Here is a 19,053-nt window from a genome sequence, read left to right on the forward strand (position 1 = left end):
GGTCAACAAGGCCATTTTCTAATCATAGTGTTTATACCTATATATGTGGTGGTTTTTATGCTGAGCGGGGAGTCTGCTTCCCCTTACCCTCTTGCCCCTCCCCACAGCTCATGCTCTCTCAAATAAATAAAATATATATTTTTAAAGATTTTATTTATTTATTCATGAGAGACACAGAGAGAGGCAGAGACAGGCAGAGGGAGTAACAAGCTCCCTGTGGGGAGACAGATATGGGACTTGATCCCAGAACCCTGGGGTCATGACCTGAGCCGAAGGCAGACACTCAACCACTGGGCCTCTCAGGCATCCCAAAATAAACAAAATCTTAAAAAGTAAAGGGGGGGGGCTTGGTAGCCCACTTGGTTGAGCATCTCGCTTCAGCTCAGCTTGTAACCCCGGGGTCCTGGGATGGAGTCCCACATCGGGCTCTCTGCATGGAACCTGCTTCTCCCTCTGCCTGTATCTCTGCCTCTTTCTCTGTGTCTCTTAAGAATAAATACAATCTTAAAATAAAATTAAAATTAAATTAAATTAAAATAAAATAATAAAATAATAAAAAAGAACGTCCTCTAATATTTTCTTTATTATGGGTTTTTGTAGGCCATGACCCTTGTTCACTAAAATCACTGCTGGGGCAGCAGCCAAGAATATTTCTCCAACCACCCCTCCTGATGGTTATGGGAGGGAGTGTGTTGTCCCAGCTAATGAGTTTGAGGGAAATTTGTTTTATTAGCCAGCACTCTCCTATAGCAAAGAGAATCAGGTTTCAGTTTTACCCGTGTGTGGAAGTGAGGAAACTGTTCAATACACATGATCTCACGCTATTAGATGAGACCATGCAGCAGAGGGAAACAGAGTGTGAAAGTTTACCAAATACTCCCGGGCTTATTTAAATACCAATATTAATACTACTATTATTTATTATTCATTGCTAATAAATGAAAATCCTGGACAAATGCTAAACTGAGAGGCCAACATAACAAATATAAATCAGAACTGGAATCCACTGTTGAAGGTGTTTGATTAAAGAACAAATCCCTGCATTCTTTCCCGCAATATTTATTTCTGCAACAACTAACACATTTTGTAAAAATTTTTAAAAATGTCATACACTGGGATCCCTGGGTGGCACAGCGGTTTGGCGCCTGCCCTTGGCCCAGGGCGCAATCCTGGAGACCTGGGATCGAATCCCACGTCAGGCTTCCGGTGCATGGAGCCTGCTTCTCCCTCTGCCTGTGTCTCTGCCTCTCTCTCTCTGTGACTATCATAAATAAAAAATTTAAAAAAAAATGTCATACACTTTCTTGTACCTTCAGGACAGATTCAAAATTGACTTTTACTTCTATATCTCTGTGTGACCCACAATGTGTCATTAATCTTACAGTTTCATCAAAAGTAGTATTAACCTGCAGAAATTTACAAATTAAAACTTACAAAGTATACTGTCCTTCAAGTAAATTTCATTAACAAAAAGAATTTGATTTATTCATAAAAGTGACCAAACTATTTCATCGATTCATTCATTCATTTCATTAAAAAACAAAACAAAACAAAACTATCATTTCAGGTCCTGTGCTAAATTACTTGGAGATTTAGAGGAAAGACATAGCATGGATGTGAATATAGGTAATTTGTCTAATTTTGCATAATCTTGTCTCAAGAAAATCTTTTATTGTTTTCATGAAGGCACTTGAGAACCCATGCTTATTGGTAATCAAAAACTATCCATTGTTTCTAAAATTTCTTTTGTGCACATTTTCAATGCAAATACCTTCATACATGCAGGTGATAATATATTAGTAAAAATAGGCAGGGTTCTGGGGCCAGTGCTTAAAACCTTTTGGAAGTGAAGTCAAACATCACCCTTCCTCCAAAATAGTTATTAGTATTTGGTGCTTGGGGGTACCTCATGGATTTGGAAAGGATTCCCGTGGCCACTGTCCTACTAGTCTCATTGTTGTCTTGAATTTGAAGAGTGACAAAGGAGCTACTTACGTGTATTAAAAGTCATTGATGTCAATTAAATTCAAATATTTATGTCTTTTGGAGCTTTGGAAGCAGATTTCGGGTCAATCTCTTCTTTTATGACCTTGAAAAAGTGATGTCTACCTGTTTGTTTTTCCAAGGTTGTCATTATTTTCAGTGGATCTGGTTGATTTGAAATTTCCTATCTCTTCAGTTCATCTTGATCACCTAAAATGTCCATGGTTGCTAAATTTATTAATTTAATAAGGTACCCTGCAAAAAACTGCCCAACACAGAGCCTGGTTTAAGAACTGATTGATGTTTATAACATCTAAGTTTCTTGGAACAAATTCCTTAAACATAGTTGCCACAGTTCTGGCTTAACTTGTTTTTGAATACTGTGTGGCCTGCATTTATCACATCTGAAATTCTGATCTGGCTTCCACTGAAGTCTTCCTTCCATCTCAACTCACACACACACAGGACTTTACTTTTGGACAGTGTAAGATTTGCAGAAAACTCTAGATATTTCAGAGTGTTACTATATACCCTTCAACAGGTTTCTCTTATTAACTTATATTAGCATGGAGTATTATTACAATTAACAAATCAATATTTATATATTATATTAATGGAAGTCCATGGATTTAGATGTTTCTTTTTTTATTTTTATTTTTTATTTATTTATGATAGTCACACAGAGAGAGAGAGAGAGAGAGGCAGAGACACAGGCAGAGGGAGAAGCAGGCTCCATGCACCAGGAGCCCGACGTGGGATTCCATCCCGGGTCTCCAGGATCGCGCCCCGGGCCAAAGGCAGGCACCAAACCGCTGCGCCACCCAGGGATCCCAGATGTTTCTTAGTGTTTAGGGACACTGAAAATTTTGAGGATAGGTATAATGGAATATATCTTTTATTGGAATTTATCTGATGTTCTTCTCATAATTAGACTGGGGTTATGGGTTTTTGGGGAGCAAAATTACAGAGGGAAAGTGATTCTGAATAGGAAAAGCATGGGACTTTAGGTAGGGAAGGAATGGGCCCCCAACTAGGCTCTGAGGGTATTTCAGGTATGCAGACACTGAGAATGAAAACAAAGGTAAGGAAGAAAGACCAGACCACTTTGTCCCAGCTGCTAGGGTTAAGATGTTTTTCTGATAATTGCACTGTGACCACAGAAAATAAAAAGTAACCACAAAAATAACCAGGCCTCAAAAAAGAAATCAACCATTAAACGTTGTTATCATACATCCTTACTCAACAAAAGACGTTGTGGGATTGTAGGGTCACAGTTTCCTGGTCAGTTCTAAATAAAACCCCTCATTGGCAACTCATTCAGGACCCCTCTCACTCTAGAGAGGCTTTTCTTTTCTTTTCTTTTCTTTTTTTTTAAAGATTTTATTTATTTATTCATAGAGACACAGCTAGAGAGAGAGAGGCAGAGACACAGGCGGAGGGAGAAGCAGGCACCATGCAGGGAGCCTGATGTGGGACTCGATCCGGGGTCTCCAGGATCATACCCTGGGCTGCAGGCGGCGCTAAACCGCTGCGCCACCGGGGCTGCCCTTCTTTTCTTTTCTTTTTTTCTTTTCTTTTCTTTTCTTTTCTTTTCTTTTCTTTTCTTTTCTTTTCTTTTCTTTTCTTTCTTTCTTTTCTTTCTTCTTTTCTTTCTTCTTTTCTTTCTTTTCTTTTCTCTTTTCTTTTCTTCTTTTCTTTTTTCTTTTCTTTTCTTTTCTTTTCTTTATTTTTCTTTTTTTCTTTTCTTTTTTTTCTTTTCTTTCTTTTTTTCTTTTCTTTTCTTTTCTTTTCTTTTCTTTCTTTTCTTTTCTTTTCTTTTCTTTTCTTTTCTTTTCTTTTCTTTTTCTGTTCTCACCTTCAATGAATTATCACTTCCCCCTTTGTGTCTGCGAGATTCATTCTTTGACACCAAGAGACAAGAGCCTGTAACAATTTCATCGCATCAGACAAAAGGTAGATAGCACCTTTGTAATTTGTCACTGTTGCTATTGACCTTGATCACCTAGCTAGGGTCATATTCATTAAGTTTATTTACTGTAAAGTTACTAATTTTTTTCCTCTCTTAATACCGTACTCTTTGGAAGGAAGTCACAATGTCTATAGCCCATGCTTAAGTAGTGGGGAGTTATGCTTTCCCTCTTCGAGAGCAGAGTATATAGATAATTTTTCTGGAATTTCTTGGCACAAGAGAGTTGTTTGTTTCCCCCTCTCATTTATTATTTTTTCATTAATTTATACACATTAATATGGGTTCATGGATATTTATTTTATACTTTGAGTTATAATCCAGTACTACTTTTTCTTATTGCTGAAATTGTTCTGGCTTTGACCAAAGGGAGCTCCTTCAGTTGGTTCCTATGATCTTCTTTTTTTTTTTTTCCATTCATCTTTCTTTTTTTTTTTATAAATTAATTTTTATTGGTGTTCAATTTACCAACATACAGAATAACACCCAGTGCTCATCCCGTCAAGTGTACCCCTCAGTGCCCGTCACCCATTCACCCCCACCCCCCACCCTCCTCCCCCTCCACCACCCCTAGTTCATTTCCCAGAGTTAGAAGTCTTTATGTTCTGTCTCCCTTTCTGATATTTCTCACACATTTCTTCTCCCTTCCCTTATATTCCCTTTCGCTATTATTCATATTCCCCAAATGAATGAGAACATACACTGTTTGTCCTTCTCCGGTTACTGTGGCCAAGTTCAAAAAGGGTGTTGCCTGAGTTCTCCTCTGGGATTTTGATGGAATCTTGTCTCACATTTAGATCTTTCATCTATTTTGAGTTTATCTTTGTGTATGGTGCAAGAGAGTGGTCCAGTTTCATTCTTCTGCATGTGGATGTCCAATTTTCCCAACACCATTTATTGAAGAGACTGTCTTTCTTCCAGTGGATCGTCTTTCCTCCTTTATCGTATATTAGTTGACCATAAAGTTCAGGGTCCACTTCTGGGTTCTCTGTTCTGTTCCATTGATCTATGTGTCTGTTTTTGTGCCAGTACCACACTGTCTTGATGACCACAGCTTTGTAGTACAACCTGAAATCTGGCATTGTGATGCCCCCAGATATGGTTTTCTTTTTTAAAATTCCCCTGGCTGTTCGGGGTCTTTTCTGATTCCACACAAATCTTAAAATAATTTGTTCTAAGTCTCTGAAGAAAGTCCATGGTATTTTGATAGGGATTGCATTATACGTGTAAATTGCCCTGGGTAACATTGACATTTTCACAATATTAATTCTGCCAATCCATGAGCATGGAATATTTTTCCATCTCTTTGTGTCTTCCTCAATTTCTTTCAGAAGTGTTCTATAGTTTTTAGGGTATATTTTGAGAACCATTTGAATGGTAAATGGTTCTCCAACCTTTTATTTTCAGGTTGTAGGTGTCCTTCTGTCTAAAATGAGTCTCTTGTAGACAGCAAATAGATGGGTCCTGCTTTTTTATCCAGTCTGAAACCCTGCGCCTTTTGATGGGGTCATTAAGCCCTTCACGTTCAGAGTTACTATTGACAGATATGAGTTTAGTGTCATCATGATATCTATTTAGTCCTTGTTTTTGTGGATTGTTCCACTGAACTTCTTCTTAAAGGGGAGTTTTAAGAGTCCCCCTTAAAATTTCTTGCAGAGCTGGTTTGGAGGTCACATATTCTTTCAGTTCCTGCCTGTCTTGGAAGCTCTTTATCTCTCCTTCCATTTTGAATGAGAGCCTTGCTGGATAAAGTATTCTTGGTTGCATGTTCTTCTCATTTAGGACCCTGAATATATCCTGCCAGCCCTTTCTGGCCTGCCAGGTCTCTGTGGAGAGGTCTGCTGTTACCCTAATATTCCTCCCCATGAAAGTCAGGGACTTCTTGTCTCTTGCTGCTTTAAGGATCTTCTCTTTATCTTTGGAATTTGCAAGCTTCACTATTAGATGTCGAGGTGTTGAACGGTTTTTATTGATTTTAGGGGGGGATCTCTCTATTTCCTGGATCTGAATGCCTGTTTCCCTTCCCAGATTGGGAAAGTTTTCAGCTAGGATTTGTTCAAATACATATTCTGGCCCTCTGGCCCTTTCGGCGCCCTCGGGAACCCCAATTAAACGTAGGTTTTTCTTCCTTAGACTGTCATTTATTTGCCTTAATCTGTCTTCATGGTCCCTTAATTGATTGTCTCTTTTTTCCTCAGTTTCCCTCTTTGCCATTAACTTGTCTTCTATGTCACTCACTCGTTCTTCCACCTCGTTAACCCTCGTCGTTAGGACTTCTAGTTTGGATTGCATCTCATTCAATTGATTTTTAATTTCTGCCTGATTGGATCTAAATTCTGCAGTCATGAAGTCTCGTGAGGCCTTAATGCTTTTTTCTAGAGCCACCAGTAGCTGTAGAATAGTGCTTCTGAATTGGCTTTCTGACATTGAAGTGTAATCCAGATTTTGTAACTCTGTGGGAGAGAGGGCTGTTTCTGATTCTTTCTTTTGAGGTGAGGTTTTCCTTCTAGTCATTTTGCTCAGTGCAGAGTGGCCAAAAACAAGTTGTATTGGAACACGGGGGAGTATCACTGGTCCGTCCAGCTGGTCTTCTGGGGGAGGGGCCTGCTGTGCTGATTCTCAGGTGTTAGCACTTGGGGGAGCTGCTCTGCCCCTGCCTGCTGCAGGGCTCAGCGGGGGTTGTTTACCCCGTGGGGCCCCAGGAGGATCAGCCGCAGTTGCTATGGCAGCTCTGGAAGCCTGGATTCAGCCTCCGCAGGAACTACGCTGGGGCTCGGGGCTCTCGGTTCTCCGTCTGCAGGGCCTGGAGGCTCCGGGGCGGGGCCGCTGATCTGCTCAGCTCGGGGCAGGAGCGTCCTCGCTGTCCTGGGCCCTCCCGGCCTCTGCCTGTCCCGGGGGAGGCCGGATCCTGGGCTGTGTCCCGGCGCCCTGTGCTCCGGGGCCTGCGCTGGTGGATTCGCGCTCCCGCCCCGCAGCCCCCTCCGCGGAGCCGCCGCCCGAGCCCCTCCGAGCTGCTCCGGTCGGTCCCGCCGTGCGCGCTGCAGCCCTTAGGGAGCTCGGAGCACTCTCCCGGGGCGCAGGTGTCTGTTAGTGTCCCCGGGAGCCCGAGGGCATCCCCGCCCTCCTGGGTCCTGCTCCAACTCCCTGCGAGCCCCTTTCCGCCCGCCCGGGAAGGTTGGTGCAGCTCCTGCTCCTCCGGGACGGGGCTCTCCTGTCCTGGGGACACTCGCCCCGGCCTCAGCCCGGCTCCTCGCGGGGCCCCTCCCCCTCGGAGGCCTTTTGTTCCTTTATTTCTTTTTCCCCGTCTTCCTACCTTGATAGAAGCGCGGACTCTTCTCACTGTAGCGTTCCAGCTGGTCTCTCTTTACATCTCAGGCCGAATTCGTACATTTTCAGGATGGTTTGAAGGTTATCTAGGTAATTTGGTGGGGACAGGTGATTTGGGGACCCTGCTCTTCTGGTTCCTATGATCTTCTTACAAACCCTTATCAAAGTGCATGCATGTGGGTGTGTTTTCAGTACTTACTTTCTGACACTATCAGGTACTTGGGAGTAATCTTATCTATTTCCTGCCCCACTCTGAGATCAACTGTCCCTCTGTGGAGACCTGGGTGTCTTTGCTGGAGAATGGCATTACAAACCAAGGTATGGCACTCAGGATATTACTGCTACTTCAGTGTCATTTCCTTTAGGGCATCTCAGCTGACAGGGGAGAGAAATATATGTGTTGATAATAACTGGTGTATATACAAATATTTATAAATATTTTTATGTAGCTATATCAATATATACTAAGCTAAGCCTGAGTTCATACTGATGCTTCCCAGCTCTAACCCATTATGACACAATATCATTCTAGTCCCCTTCACTTGCTTACCTAAAACCTCCGACTCCAATAGTGTATCTGAGTCTGCTTCTGATATTCACTTTGCTTCTTCATAGTACTACTTTGCTCTTAACTTTTAGTATGCCTTTTTTGTTGAAATCCAGGCAAAATCGGTAGTGGAAGTTGATCTGTATTTAATGTTTGCTGTACTTGTTTATGCCAGAAGATTCGATTTATTCTCTTGTCTTGTTTTTTATCTCCCCAGTTGTCTTTGGATTTCCGAAGAACTCCAGATTAAGTAGAGTCCACATACTCCAGCTCTTTCAGTTATAATCCTTCTTGTGTTATGTGACTAGAGCCCTGTGGTGGGGATGGTAAGATGTGGCAGGGGAGGGAGCATTCTATAAGCCTATGATTAAATTCCAGTCTTCCAGTGGGCCTATATGTCTCACTCAATTTTGGAAAAGGAACATACCCCCTCAAAAGAAAAAGGAAAACAAATATTTCAAAAGAAACATGACATTATTTTACAGATGTATTTTTTTAAATTTATTTTTGTAAGATTATTTGTTTATTTATTCACACAGAGAGAGAGGCAGAGACACAGGCAGAGGGAGAAGCAGGCTCCCTGTGGGGAGCCCGATTCAGGGTTCGACCCCAGGACTCCGAGATCAGGACCTGAGCCACTGAATCTATTGATTGATTATTTTAGCTGAGCCAATCTATCATTTTATAAAATGCCTTACATCTTAACAGGTTCACATATTGTATTAAAGTAGCTCAAAATCTTTCAATCAGTCAAATTGATTACTCATCTAAATATATTTACATCCAATACCAACAACTACTGATAGAGGGAAAACTGTCCTAATCTCATTACATTTACTATTCACATAGATAATGCATATTTCAAAAGCCCTGGGTGTTTGCTTCCTAACTTTCTCAGAAGAGCTGCTCAAGGTTAACTTATGGGAATCAATCTCACATACCAATATATGTTTAAAAACTCTACTTAGAGTTAGAAATATTCAATTTAGCACAAGTTTTATTACAAATAATGGTAAAGTTATCTGAATGCATTAGCTGCACATTCCATCCCCTACAAACTATAGCCACAAAAATCCTTTTTGTCAAACCACCTCTGCACTTATCATATTATGTGACTATTAGCTTAAACCAACTTGGTATTCTGAGGCATTCTAATGCAGGAAAGAAGACTAGATGGGTATTCCTTAAAAAAGAAAAGATGTATTTAGATCCAAGCAGGATGAAAAGAATCCCAGGATAATATCATCATATATTTCTCAAGAATATAAAAGTTTCATAAGATAAATTTACAAAAACAAAAGGAAAAGGTAACAATTAATTTCTCTTGAAATTGGGCAAAGATAACCTTAGTCTACTTGTGGAGTAGACTTTGAATTCTGTGTCATAAAAAGCCTTACAATTCTGACTTGGCCCTGGGGCTCATAGCGTTAAGGATAAATGTACCTCCAAAAGTCATTAGATTCAAGAAATTGCACATTATTTTTTAATGAAGACCTTAAACTCTCAGTAGAATTACTAAGACAGATGAAAGTAATATCAGAAAAACAATCAGAGTTTTAATTTTAATGGTCGAAAGAAATATCCTCATATAACGAGACTTAGTTTAATAGATATCTTATACTAAAACATGTTATCATTCTCTAAAATAATGGTTTGCAGCAGAGATAAAATCATTTTCCTGACTTTTCATCCAAAACAATCAGAAAGGCAGAGGAGTAATGGAAAAAAATTAGAACCCTAAAATTATATAGACCTGGATTACTCCTATCTCAAATATTTGGTACTTATGTGCATCTGTTAAATTTATTCGACATATTTGAATCTGTTTCTCCATGTGTGAAAAGTAGAATAATGATACCCATGCCTAGGAGGATTATTTTAAAAGTAAATGAGACAATACATTCAAAGCTGCTAGCATAAGGTCTGGCTCATAACTACGTATTCATTCAACACATGTTTAAGTGTCTGCAATATGCCAGTCATTGCTTTAAGCATTGTTTATCAAAATAGTGGGGAAGACAGAAGAAAGCTGACAAATCTAGAATGTGAAATGAAGAACAGAAAGCATTATTTTTAAAAAACTCTACATGCTAGGGAGAAAGATGGAACACAAAAAGGTGGTCAAGGAAATTCCCTGGGAAGGTGTCGTATGTGTGGAAAATAGAAAGAAAGGGAATGTGCTTTGTGGATGTCTGGAGCTAGAAGCTTCCAGGCGAGGAGAAAAAGCCCATGAATGGGGTGTATATTTGTTTGTTTGAGGACAGCAGGTTCAGAGAGGTTCTACTATGACCCTAGGATGTAACCTAGGCAATAATATCACAATTAGTATCTAGTAAACTCCATAGCTAAGAACAAGGTCACTGGGATCAGAGTGTCTGTGTCTATGTTGTGTGTCTACCTTTGGCAAGTCATTTAACCTTCTGGCTTTAGGTTTCCTCTCTAGCAAGGGAGTAATTATCCTCTAGAGTTGTTAGGGGAACTATATGTGTTAATAAATATTAAAGTGCTAGCATACAGTAATCACCAAAGAACTCTTATTTTTAAATTACTGAGAAACATGGAATGGAGTCTCTTGTTCCTCAACCTCCAGGTTCCAAGACTATAGCCCAATCATTATTATTGTATTTAACATTTGTGTCAATCTTATAGATGTTTTCTATTCCGGAAATATGCCTTTGCTGTTCTCTTGTTTTATATTTAGGTTCCTTTTGGATAGAGTTAGGATTTTGTTTCCTTCCAAACTTTAGGAATCTTACTTAAGAGCTTTGCTATCTCTTGAACATCAGTGAACTATACAAACAAACATTTTCAAGATTGATGAGTCATAAAATTCAAAGAAGAATTTTAAAATTCAAGAAAAAATAGTTTTGATGTTTTCTTTTTGAAAATTTTTGACAGTTGGGTTAAAGATTTTATCTAGTTGAACATGCCTGGAATTTGGCATTCAAATAAAATGCAGATTTCATTGCCTTTAATAGTGTTTTTTTTTGTATTTAGACTATGCATTTGCTTCTTGATTTCCCATGCATTTTCCTATGCAAGTGGGTCAACAACACAGAGATGTGGGTTTTATTTCCTCTATTTTGAAGATGTAGAAACTAAGGTTTATAAAGAGTAATTTAAAATATAATTAAGAGGTTAAATGTTGAATAGAGTTCAATCTTTGGCATCATAAGTCCAACATATATTCCTTATTGCTATAGTATGCGTATTTGTGTTCTCTGGAAAATCATATGTTGAAATCCTAGCTCCCAAAAGGGATGGTATTAGAAGGTGGGGCATTTGGGAACTACTTAAGTCCCGAAGGTGGAGCCCTTATGAATGATTTAGTACCTTATTGAAGTGCCTCCTGAGAAGTCCCCAGTCCCTTTCACTATGTGAGAATACAAGAAGCATGGGACGGAAAAGAGGACTTGCACCTGACTAGGTAGGTGCCCTGATCTTGGACATCTAGCCTCCAGAACTATGAGAAATCACCTTTTTATATTTATAAGCTACTTGGTCCCTGGTATTATGTTATAGCAGCCTGAATGGACTAAGATAACCACCAAAAACATAAACCTAATTAGTTTTTTGTTTGTTTTGTTTAAGATTTTATTTGTTTATTCATGAGAGACGCAGAGAGACAGAGAGAGACGCAGAGACGTAGGCAGAGGGAGAAACAGGATCCATGCAGGGATCCTGATGTGGGACTCGATCTCGGGTCTCCAGGATCACACCCTGGGCTGAAGGCGGCACTAAACCGCTGAGCCACCCGGGCTGTCCAAACTTTTTTAGTTTTGCATGCACCCAACCTACCACAGGGTCCAAACTCATGGCTTCAGCTCATAGTATTTATTGTATTTACATAACACATAATACACGATTGGGTTTCTATTTTATAACTATAGTAGTGATTATCTCTTCCAATATGAGTATAAACTACTTGATAACAAAATTTGAAAAAAATATATGGTTTATAAAATGGGTCTGGACATATAGAAATTGCTTGAAAAATCTCAGATAAATAAATTAACAATATCTGCACTTGGAAAGATTATAGGATTTAGAGCCACACATATTTAGATTAAAATCTGCTGTTTGACATTTCTTAGATCTAGATCCTGGGGAATGGTACTGAGCTTTTATTATCTTCATCAATTTAAGGAGGCTAATAATCTCTTTCTTTCACGTTCATTATATGGACTGAATGTGTAGGGGAGCAAAAGTAATTTTCCCTCTCTCCTTCTGAGTTCTTAACTGAGACCCCTGTAGTAATAAACAGATGAACAACAGAAAAACAAAAAGAAGTTTATTATCATGTACACTTCGTGTATACACAGGAGATATGCAGAGAAAAATGATTCCTCCAAGTGGTTTCGAATTCAGGCCTAAATGCCATTTTAACAGGGAAAGTGGAGGAAGGAGCAGGCCTCTTACGGGTGTAGGAAGTTTGTCTGGGTGTGTTGTCAACTTCTAGTCTCTTCTCCTGTAATAAGGATCAATCTTCCCTAGTTGCTGAAACTCTCAGGAGGGAGTTAAGACAACCGAATGTCTTTTGGAGAATCTGTCTTTAGACAGAGAGAGTTCAGAGAAAGCCTTCAACAGGCTCTTACGAAAATCCAGGAATTAACTGAAAACTCATATATTACAGATGATTATTTTATACCACTGACTGCACTTAAACATTATAACAAATTTAATTACATATCTTAATACAAAAAATATCTCAAGTTACATGAAGTTTCCTCAAGTTACCTTCCAGACACTGCTGGAGAAGACTGCATCGTACAGGATGCTCCTCTTGTGTAACACAAAACTGAGTTTGTAAACTCAGTCTCCTTGTCCTGTCACTGCTTTCAGCAGAAACACCTGGGCTCTTACTAGGATTGTTGGACCCTGGCTCACGGGTGCCAACGTGGCCCGTGGAAGCCCCAGAGACCCAGACCCCAGACAGGCAGATGCAATTAGGTTGCATCCAGGTTGATTTCGGGGAGGGTCAACATGAACCTATTCAGGGACATTCCAGTCAGGGTGTGGGGGGGGGGACGGTTTTCTTATTGTAAACAGAATGCTTTTAGTTGCTAAAATTTCAGGAAGAAGACTGGATGGGCTGCCTCTGGATTAGGGCTGGCCCTACTTACAAGGGGGGAGGTTTCTTCATTCCCTCCTCTTGTTTGGGCTGATTTTAACCTTAAAATCTTAGGGAACATTTATTTCTTCAGTTTGGAGGGCCCGACATTGCTGAGTTAATACCAGAGCTTGGGTAATAGACAATCTTTCTCGGATGAACTGGAGCAGCCGGTTGAGGACGCAGGGGCCGAAAGTTAGCAGCAGGAGCAGGACAACTAGAGGGCCCATAATGGTAGAGATTAGGGTGGTCAACCAGGGAGACTGATTAAACCAGCTTTCAAACCAGCCCTGCTGGGCCTCCCGGTCCCTTTGTCTTTTATTTAACCTTTCCCTGAGTTTGGCCATGGAGTCTCTGATGACTCCAGAATGGTCTGCATAGAAACAGCCTTCCTCTCCCAGGGCCGCACACAGTCCTCCCTCTTTCAGGACTAGTCAATCCAAGCCTCTCCTGTTGTGAAGTGCTACTTCTGAGAGTGAGGTGAGGGACTGTTCTAGCTTAGAGACGGACTGCGCTAGTGTCCGTAGATCCTCATCTACAGCTGTTTGGAGTTCTAGATAACGTCGTGAGCCCTGGATCGGAGCAGCTGCGCCAGTACCCACCCCAGCAGCGACCCCTAGTCCCAACATAACGGCTAAGGTTAGGGAGACAGGTTCGCGCCGAAAACGGGTGGGATGTTTATCATACTGATTTTCTAGAGTTTCAGCAGGTGATAGAACACCCTGGGTATGATCTGCACCATGACACAGAAGTCGTTTGAGCTATTTAGAACCTTAGCCGACACACAGGGGGTGAGGCCTTTGTTGCATGCCCACCAAGTTCCCGGCTGGGGCTCCAGGTAAGAATCAGTCCCCAAAATCGGGGTGGTAGTGTTGCAGAGTCTCTGGTAGCCCCGGGGGGGGGTGTTCCTATGCAGGTTCCCTGTCCTGTAACTTCTGTAAGGGTGAGTTGTGGTTGGGAGTCGGGTGTGCATCCCTGAGTGCTAGTGATGTTATTATAGGTCCCTGAAGTAGCAATTCCCTCATAATAAGGGGGGGTGGTGCAAGGCAGAGCCAGCAGGATTTAGTTACATCGGGGCTGGTTCGATTAAGGGCCAGGAATGCCCCTATGATAAGATTAAACAGTCGTTGTCCCGGCTCGGGTGACGACCCAGGGGTTGGAGTGACCGCGAAGTTAGTGGGTGCGGCGCTCCCTGCGGCTAGGGCCGGGGCAGCTCTTTGTTCCCCGAGGACCGCGTTAGGCCCGATCGCCACGGGGTCTGGGGATTCTATTTTTAGTTTAATTCTGAATATAAAACCATCATCTGTTCTTTCTTTGTATAACCTGAGTCCCCACGTATATCCATTGGCCCAGTGAGTAGCCCTTTTTCCGGGCTCCGTGAAGGATATCCGTAGGGGATGACACCACCCTTGGCAGGGCCCATAATTAAGGGTTTTCCATTTGCTAAATGTCGGGGGAGTATAGTTAGCCTTGACAGTGATATAATCCCAGGAGGAGGAGGGCCTCCATTCTGTATCCCCCGTAGTTTCGCACCCCCAATTTTTACAATAGAAGTATTCCCCTCCTCCACAGGTGGGATTTAGCCTGCGATCTCTGTGGTGCCCGGGACAGACATAAAAGGGAAGAGTGCTTGGCATGGCCCTTCTGTCAGGCGTGCCACATCCTCCCCATGGGTCTAATCCCAGTCGCCCTGGAGGGCTTTCTTGGTTAGGGGCTCTAGAGGTGTCGAAGTATCCCTCTAGGTCCCATGGGCTAGGGGCCCCTATGGTTAGCTTGCATAGGTCAGGATATAGGTCAGGCCACCAGGTTCCCACGGGGGCGGTCTTAGTTATAGACCAGACCTCGTCACCCCCAGACGTTAGTACCTGCCAGGTTAACCTTTTGAGGGCATGAGGGTCACCTTTGGCGGAGGTGAAGAGCGCTAGGAGAGGTAGGAATATAACAACTGTCATTGAACAATTTTTGAAAGTCTTATCTTGAGCGGGTTTTGGGTGCGGTGGAGCTTCCATTGGAGCGGCTCGTCCTGTCCGTCCTGGCTGGCGTCAGCGGTGCTCGTTGATGGGGCGCGCTGGACGTGTGAGGCGTGGACCCAAGCAGCAATGCCGTCTACCTTTAAGGCGGTTGGGGTGGTCAGTAGGACAGTATATGGGCCCTTCCAGCGGGGCTCAAGCGTCCTGGACTGATGTCTCCTGACGTAGACGGAGTCCCCGATCTGGAACGGGTGTGGGCCGGTTGTGTCTCCGGGGCGGTAGACAGCCGCAAGGGGTTTCCAGATCTGGTGCTGGATAATCTGGAGCGCCTTTAGCCTGTCCTGTAAACCGGGAGTGTGAGCAAGAGGGTCAAGATCAGAATCTAGTAAGTCCGTTACTGGCGGGGGACCTCCATAGAGAATCTCGTAAGGAGTTAGCCCATGGCGCGCGGGAGTGTTCTGGACTCGGAACAGAACCATAGGGAGGAGTTGGACCCAGTCTCTAGTGCCAGTCTCCAATGTCAATTTAGTTAGGGTCTCTTTAATTGTTCTATTCATTCTTTCTACCTGACCTGAGCTCTGGGGTCTGTATGCACAATGTAATTTCCAATTTATCCCCAGTAATCTGGCCACCAACTGATTTACCTGGGAGACGAAGGCGGGGCCGTTGTCCGACCCTATTACCTTGGGCAGTCCAAACCGCGGGAAAATTTCTTCCAGGATTTTCTTGACAACCACCTGGGCGGTTTCTTGCTTGGTGGGGAAAGCTTCTGTCCAGCCATTTCGTAGAAAGCTACTCCCATCGGTGTACCAGGTTGCTTCAGCATCTGGCAAAGGCTGGTCCGTCAAGTCCCCTCTGGTGCCATGGACTTCAGCTAGGATCTGGTGGCAATCATGCATTACTAGGGAGGGGGACTCGGTTTCTGGAAGCAAGGTGGCCGGGTTTAGAGATGTAGCCGTTCCAAACTGTATCCGCTCAGAATTCAGTAACATGGCCTGATAATGGGTGACCCGGGCGTTTGAGAGCCATCGATCAGGGGGCTGGCGGATGACTGTCTCTACGGCGTGGGGGGCCACCACAGTGAGGGGTTGGCCAAAAGTCAACTTGTCTGAGTCTTTTACCAGGACTGCCACAGCCGCTATTATCCGGAGACATGGGGGCCATCCTGCAGCCACGCTGTCTAATTTTTTTGAAAAGTATGCCACGGGCCTTTTCCAGGGTCCCAGTTTTTGAGTTAGGACCCCTTTGGCTATTCCATTATGTTCATCAACATATAGCGTAAAAGGCTTGGTTACATTGTCAAAAGCCAATTGCTGCTCCTTTCCCCAGTGGTAGGGGGTGTTGGATTTCGTGAGAGGATATAGGGGAGCCGCCATCTCCGCAAACCCGGGTATCCAGAGGCGGCAGAACCCAGCACTGTCGAGGAACTCTCCTAGTCCTTTGGCATTAGTGGGTGCTGGGATCAGGGCTACAGCCTTTTTGCGGCTCTCCGTCAGCCACCTCTGGCCTCCTTCCAGGAGATATCCCAGATAGGTCACTTGTCTCTGGCCTACTTGGGCCTTTTTGGCGGAGGCCCTATACCCCAGTTCTCCCAGTCTCTCAAGCAGGGCCCCCGTACCTTTTACACAATCCTGTTCTGTCCTAGCCGCCAGGAGCAAATCATCCACGTACTGCAGAAGGACGAGGTCCGGATGGCCAACTCGGAAATCTGCCAAATCCCGATGCAAGGCCTCATCGAACAAAGTAGGGGAGTTTTTGAATCCCTGTGGCAGCCTTTTCCAAGTGAGTTGTCCTGAGAATCCCGTCTCAGGATCTTTCCATTCAAAAGCAAAAATAGGCTGGCTTTGAGAGCTTAACCTCAGGCAGAAGAATGCATCTTTTAGATCTAACACCGTATACCAGACATGGCTTGGGGGTAAGGTGCTGAGCAAGTTGTAGGGATTCGGCACCGTGGGATGTCTGTCCTCTGTCCTCCAGTTAACCTCTCGTAAATCTTGTACCGGCCGGTAATCTCCTGTGCCGGGTTTTTTTACGGGTAATAGAGGAGTATTCCAGGGCGACTGGCAAGGTATTAAAATGCCCAATTGTAATAGTCTCTGTATATGGGGCCAAATGCCTTCTTTGGCCTCTTTGCTCATTGAATATTGCCAGATCGATATGGGGGTGGCCGAGGGTTTTAAATTTATAATTACGGGCGGCTGGTTTACAGCTAGTCCCATTCCGGCCGTTTCCACCCAGGCCTGAGGGTAGTTAGTGAGCCATTCAGAATCCAGGGGCTGCACGGACGGTGGAGAGTCCTCGTGCAGCCGGTGCTCATCCTCTAGGCGCAAGGTCAGTACCTGGAGGGGCTGCCCTCCCACGCCAGTAATAGTGGCCCCTTTTTGCTGAAAAGGTATCTGGGCCCCTACTTTTGAAAGAAGGTCTCTGCCTAGGAGAGGGTAAGGGCAGTCTGGGACCAGTAAGCAGGAATGCGTTACTTGCCCAGTGCTCAGGTGGACCTTCCGTTCGGTTGTCCATCGATATAACTTGCCTCCAGTTGCCCCCTGAACCCAAGACGTTTTAGAGCTCAAGGGTCCTTTTGCCTCAGTTAAAACTGAATGTGGAGCTCCCGTATCGACCAGGAAGGTCACCGGCTGTCCCCCCACTTTAAGCCTCGGTTATCCGAGGCTCAGGGGGGGTTCCTGGCCCTGACACCCCTAGCCCAAACAGGAATGGGCTTCTTTTTAGGTCCCTGCGTTTGGCCCTTCCTTGGGCAATCTTTAACCCAATGTCCTTTTTCCTTGCAGTAGGCACCCTGGTCTCGTTCAACCCGTGGTCCTCTTTTGTCTCCCAGGTCCCTACTCTGTCCTGACTTACTCTGCCCTGAGCCCTGTACTACGGTGGCCAGTATAGCCTTCTATTAACCTCTGCAGAAAACCTGCCGGCGTCTCCTCTTTTCCCTGCACTATAGCACGTACCTTTGCCAAATTGGTGGGGCAACGCCCTGCCCCTTTGAGACCCGCTAGGAGTACCTGGCGATAGAGACGGAGCCGCTCCCTCCCAGCAACAGTGTCGTAGTCCCAGGTCGGGCGAACCAAGGGGAAAACATCCTCAATCTCATTAGGCAGCCGGGTCGGCCTCCCATCCGCCCCCGGGACGTTTTTCCAGCTTCGAGGTAGACGCGCTGTCTCTCCTCCGTGGTGAGGGGAGTCTGCAGGCGCTGTTGGCGGTCATCCCAGTTCGGCTGATCGAGGTGTCCATTGGGTCCTGGCTGGAAGACCAGGGCCTTCACCTGCAAGATGATGTCAATATTAAAAGCTCCGTTCCTGGGCCACCCGTTGAAAGCGGCCACTCCGAGGAGCAGAAGGTGACCCATCTTCGTCTTCTGACTTCGACCGAGAGATTGTGTGCCCGGCCGGCGACTTCTTTCCAGTGATCTAGAGTGAGGCTTAAAGGGGTGGTTACAGTCTGCCCCATGGGTGTAGAGAAGGGGTGAGCGGTGAGGAGGAGGACAGGAAAGGAAGAGAAACACGGAACGAACAGACGCACACGAACGACAGGACTGGCGCGGCAGATTCAGATGGGAGCGGTCGCGAACACGACCCTCCCCGAAGAGGAGGGAGTGCCGGGGCTCTGTTCCTCTTCCAGACCACTCCGGAGTCCGACTCCGGAGGGGGACCAGGGGTCTCGGGCACGTCTGCCTCCCCCGCTGGTCCAAATACAGAATACAGAGTACAGCGTCCTGCAGGCACAATACAGACCCGGCACAAAACAGACCCGGCCAGTCAGACAAACGGACGAGACAGATATGACATTTAGCGAGCTCGGTCTTACCTCCTGCCGGTCTTAGGATTGAGTCTGGGGCGTCTCAGATCCCGGACGAGCCCCCAAATGTTGGACCCTGGCTCACGGGTGCCAACGTGGCCCGGTGGACGCCCCAGAGACTCAGACCCCAGACAGGCAGATGCAATCAGCAAGAGGGTTTATTGAACGTTTGCGCAAACGGGCTCTCCGCCTCCGAGGAGGAAAAGAGCCCCGATTAGCAATTACAGGGATCTTTTAAAAGGCAAAAGGAAAGAAACCTCCTAAAGGCAAAAGAACCGCGGGAGTCGCATGGCATCCAGGTTGATTTCGGGGAGGGTCAACATGAACCTATTCAGGGACATTCCAA

At 44.4% G+C, this 19,053-nt stretch overlaps 1 protein-coding gene across 1 annotated transcript; it reads right to left on the minus strand.

Moving 5' to 3' along the window:
• Positions 1–14,856: 14,856 nt before the first annotated feature.
• On the minus strand, positions 14,857–16,181 carry LOC129504979 (uncharacterized). Its single transcript, XM_055317893.1, has 2 exons — positions 15,548–16,181; positions 14,857–15,244 (listed from the first exon to the last, which is right to left on the minus strand). The coding sequence occupies exons 1-2, from the start codon at positions 15,893–15,895 to the stop codon at positions 14,882–14,884; spliced, it is 711 nt and encodes a 236-aa protein (XP_055173868.1). The 5' UTR covers positions 15,896–16,181; the 3' UTR covers positions 14,857–14,881.
• Positions 16,182–19,053: the final 2,872 nt, after the last annotated feature.

Source organism: Nyctereutes procyonoides, unplaced genomic scaffold (assembly GCF_905146905.1).
Source record: "Nyctereutes procyonoides isolate TBG_1078 unplaced genomic scaffold, NYPRO_anot_genome, whole genome shotgun sequence".
Classification (NCBI taxonomy): domain Eukaryota; kingdom Metazoa; phylum Chordata; class Mammalia; order Carnivora; family Canidae; genus Nyctereutes; species Nyctereutes procyonoides.

What these genes read in the sequence shown, in the direction of transcription:
- LOC129504979 (XM_055317893.1), bottom strand. Translation starts at nt 15,895, where the DNA reads ATGTTACTGAATTCTGAGCGGATACAGTTTGGAACGGCTACATCTCTA. An exon ending in GCCCCGCCTTCGTCTCCCAG is followed by an intron (nt 15,245 to 15,547) that starts GTAAATCAGTTG and finishes CCCGGTTTACAG; the next exon opens with GACAGGCTAAAGGCGCTCCA.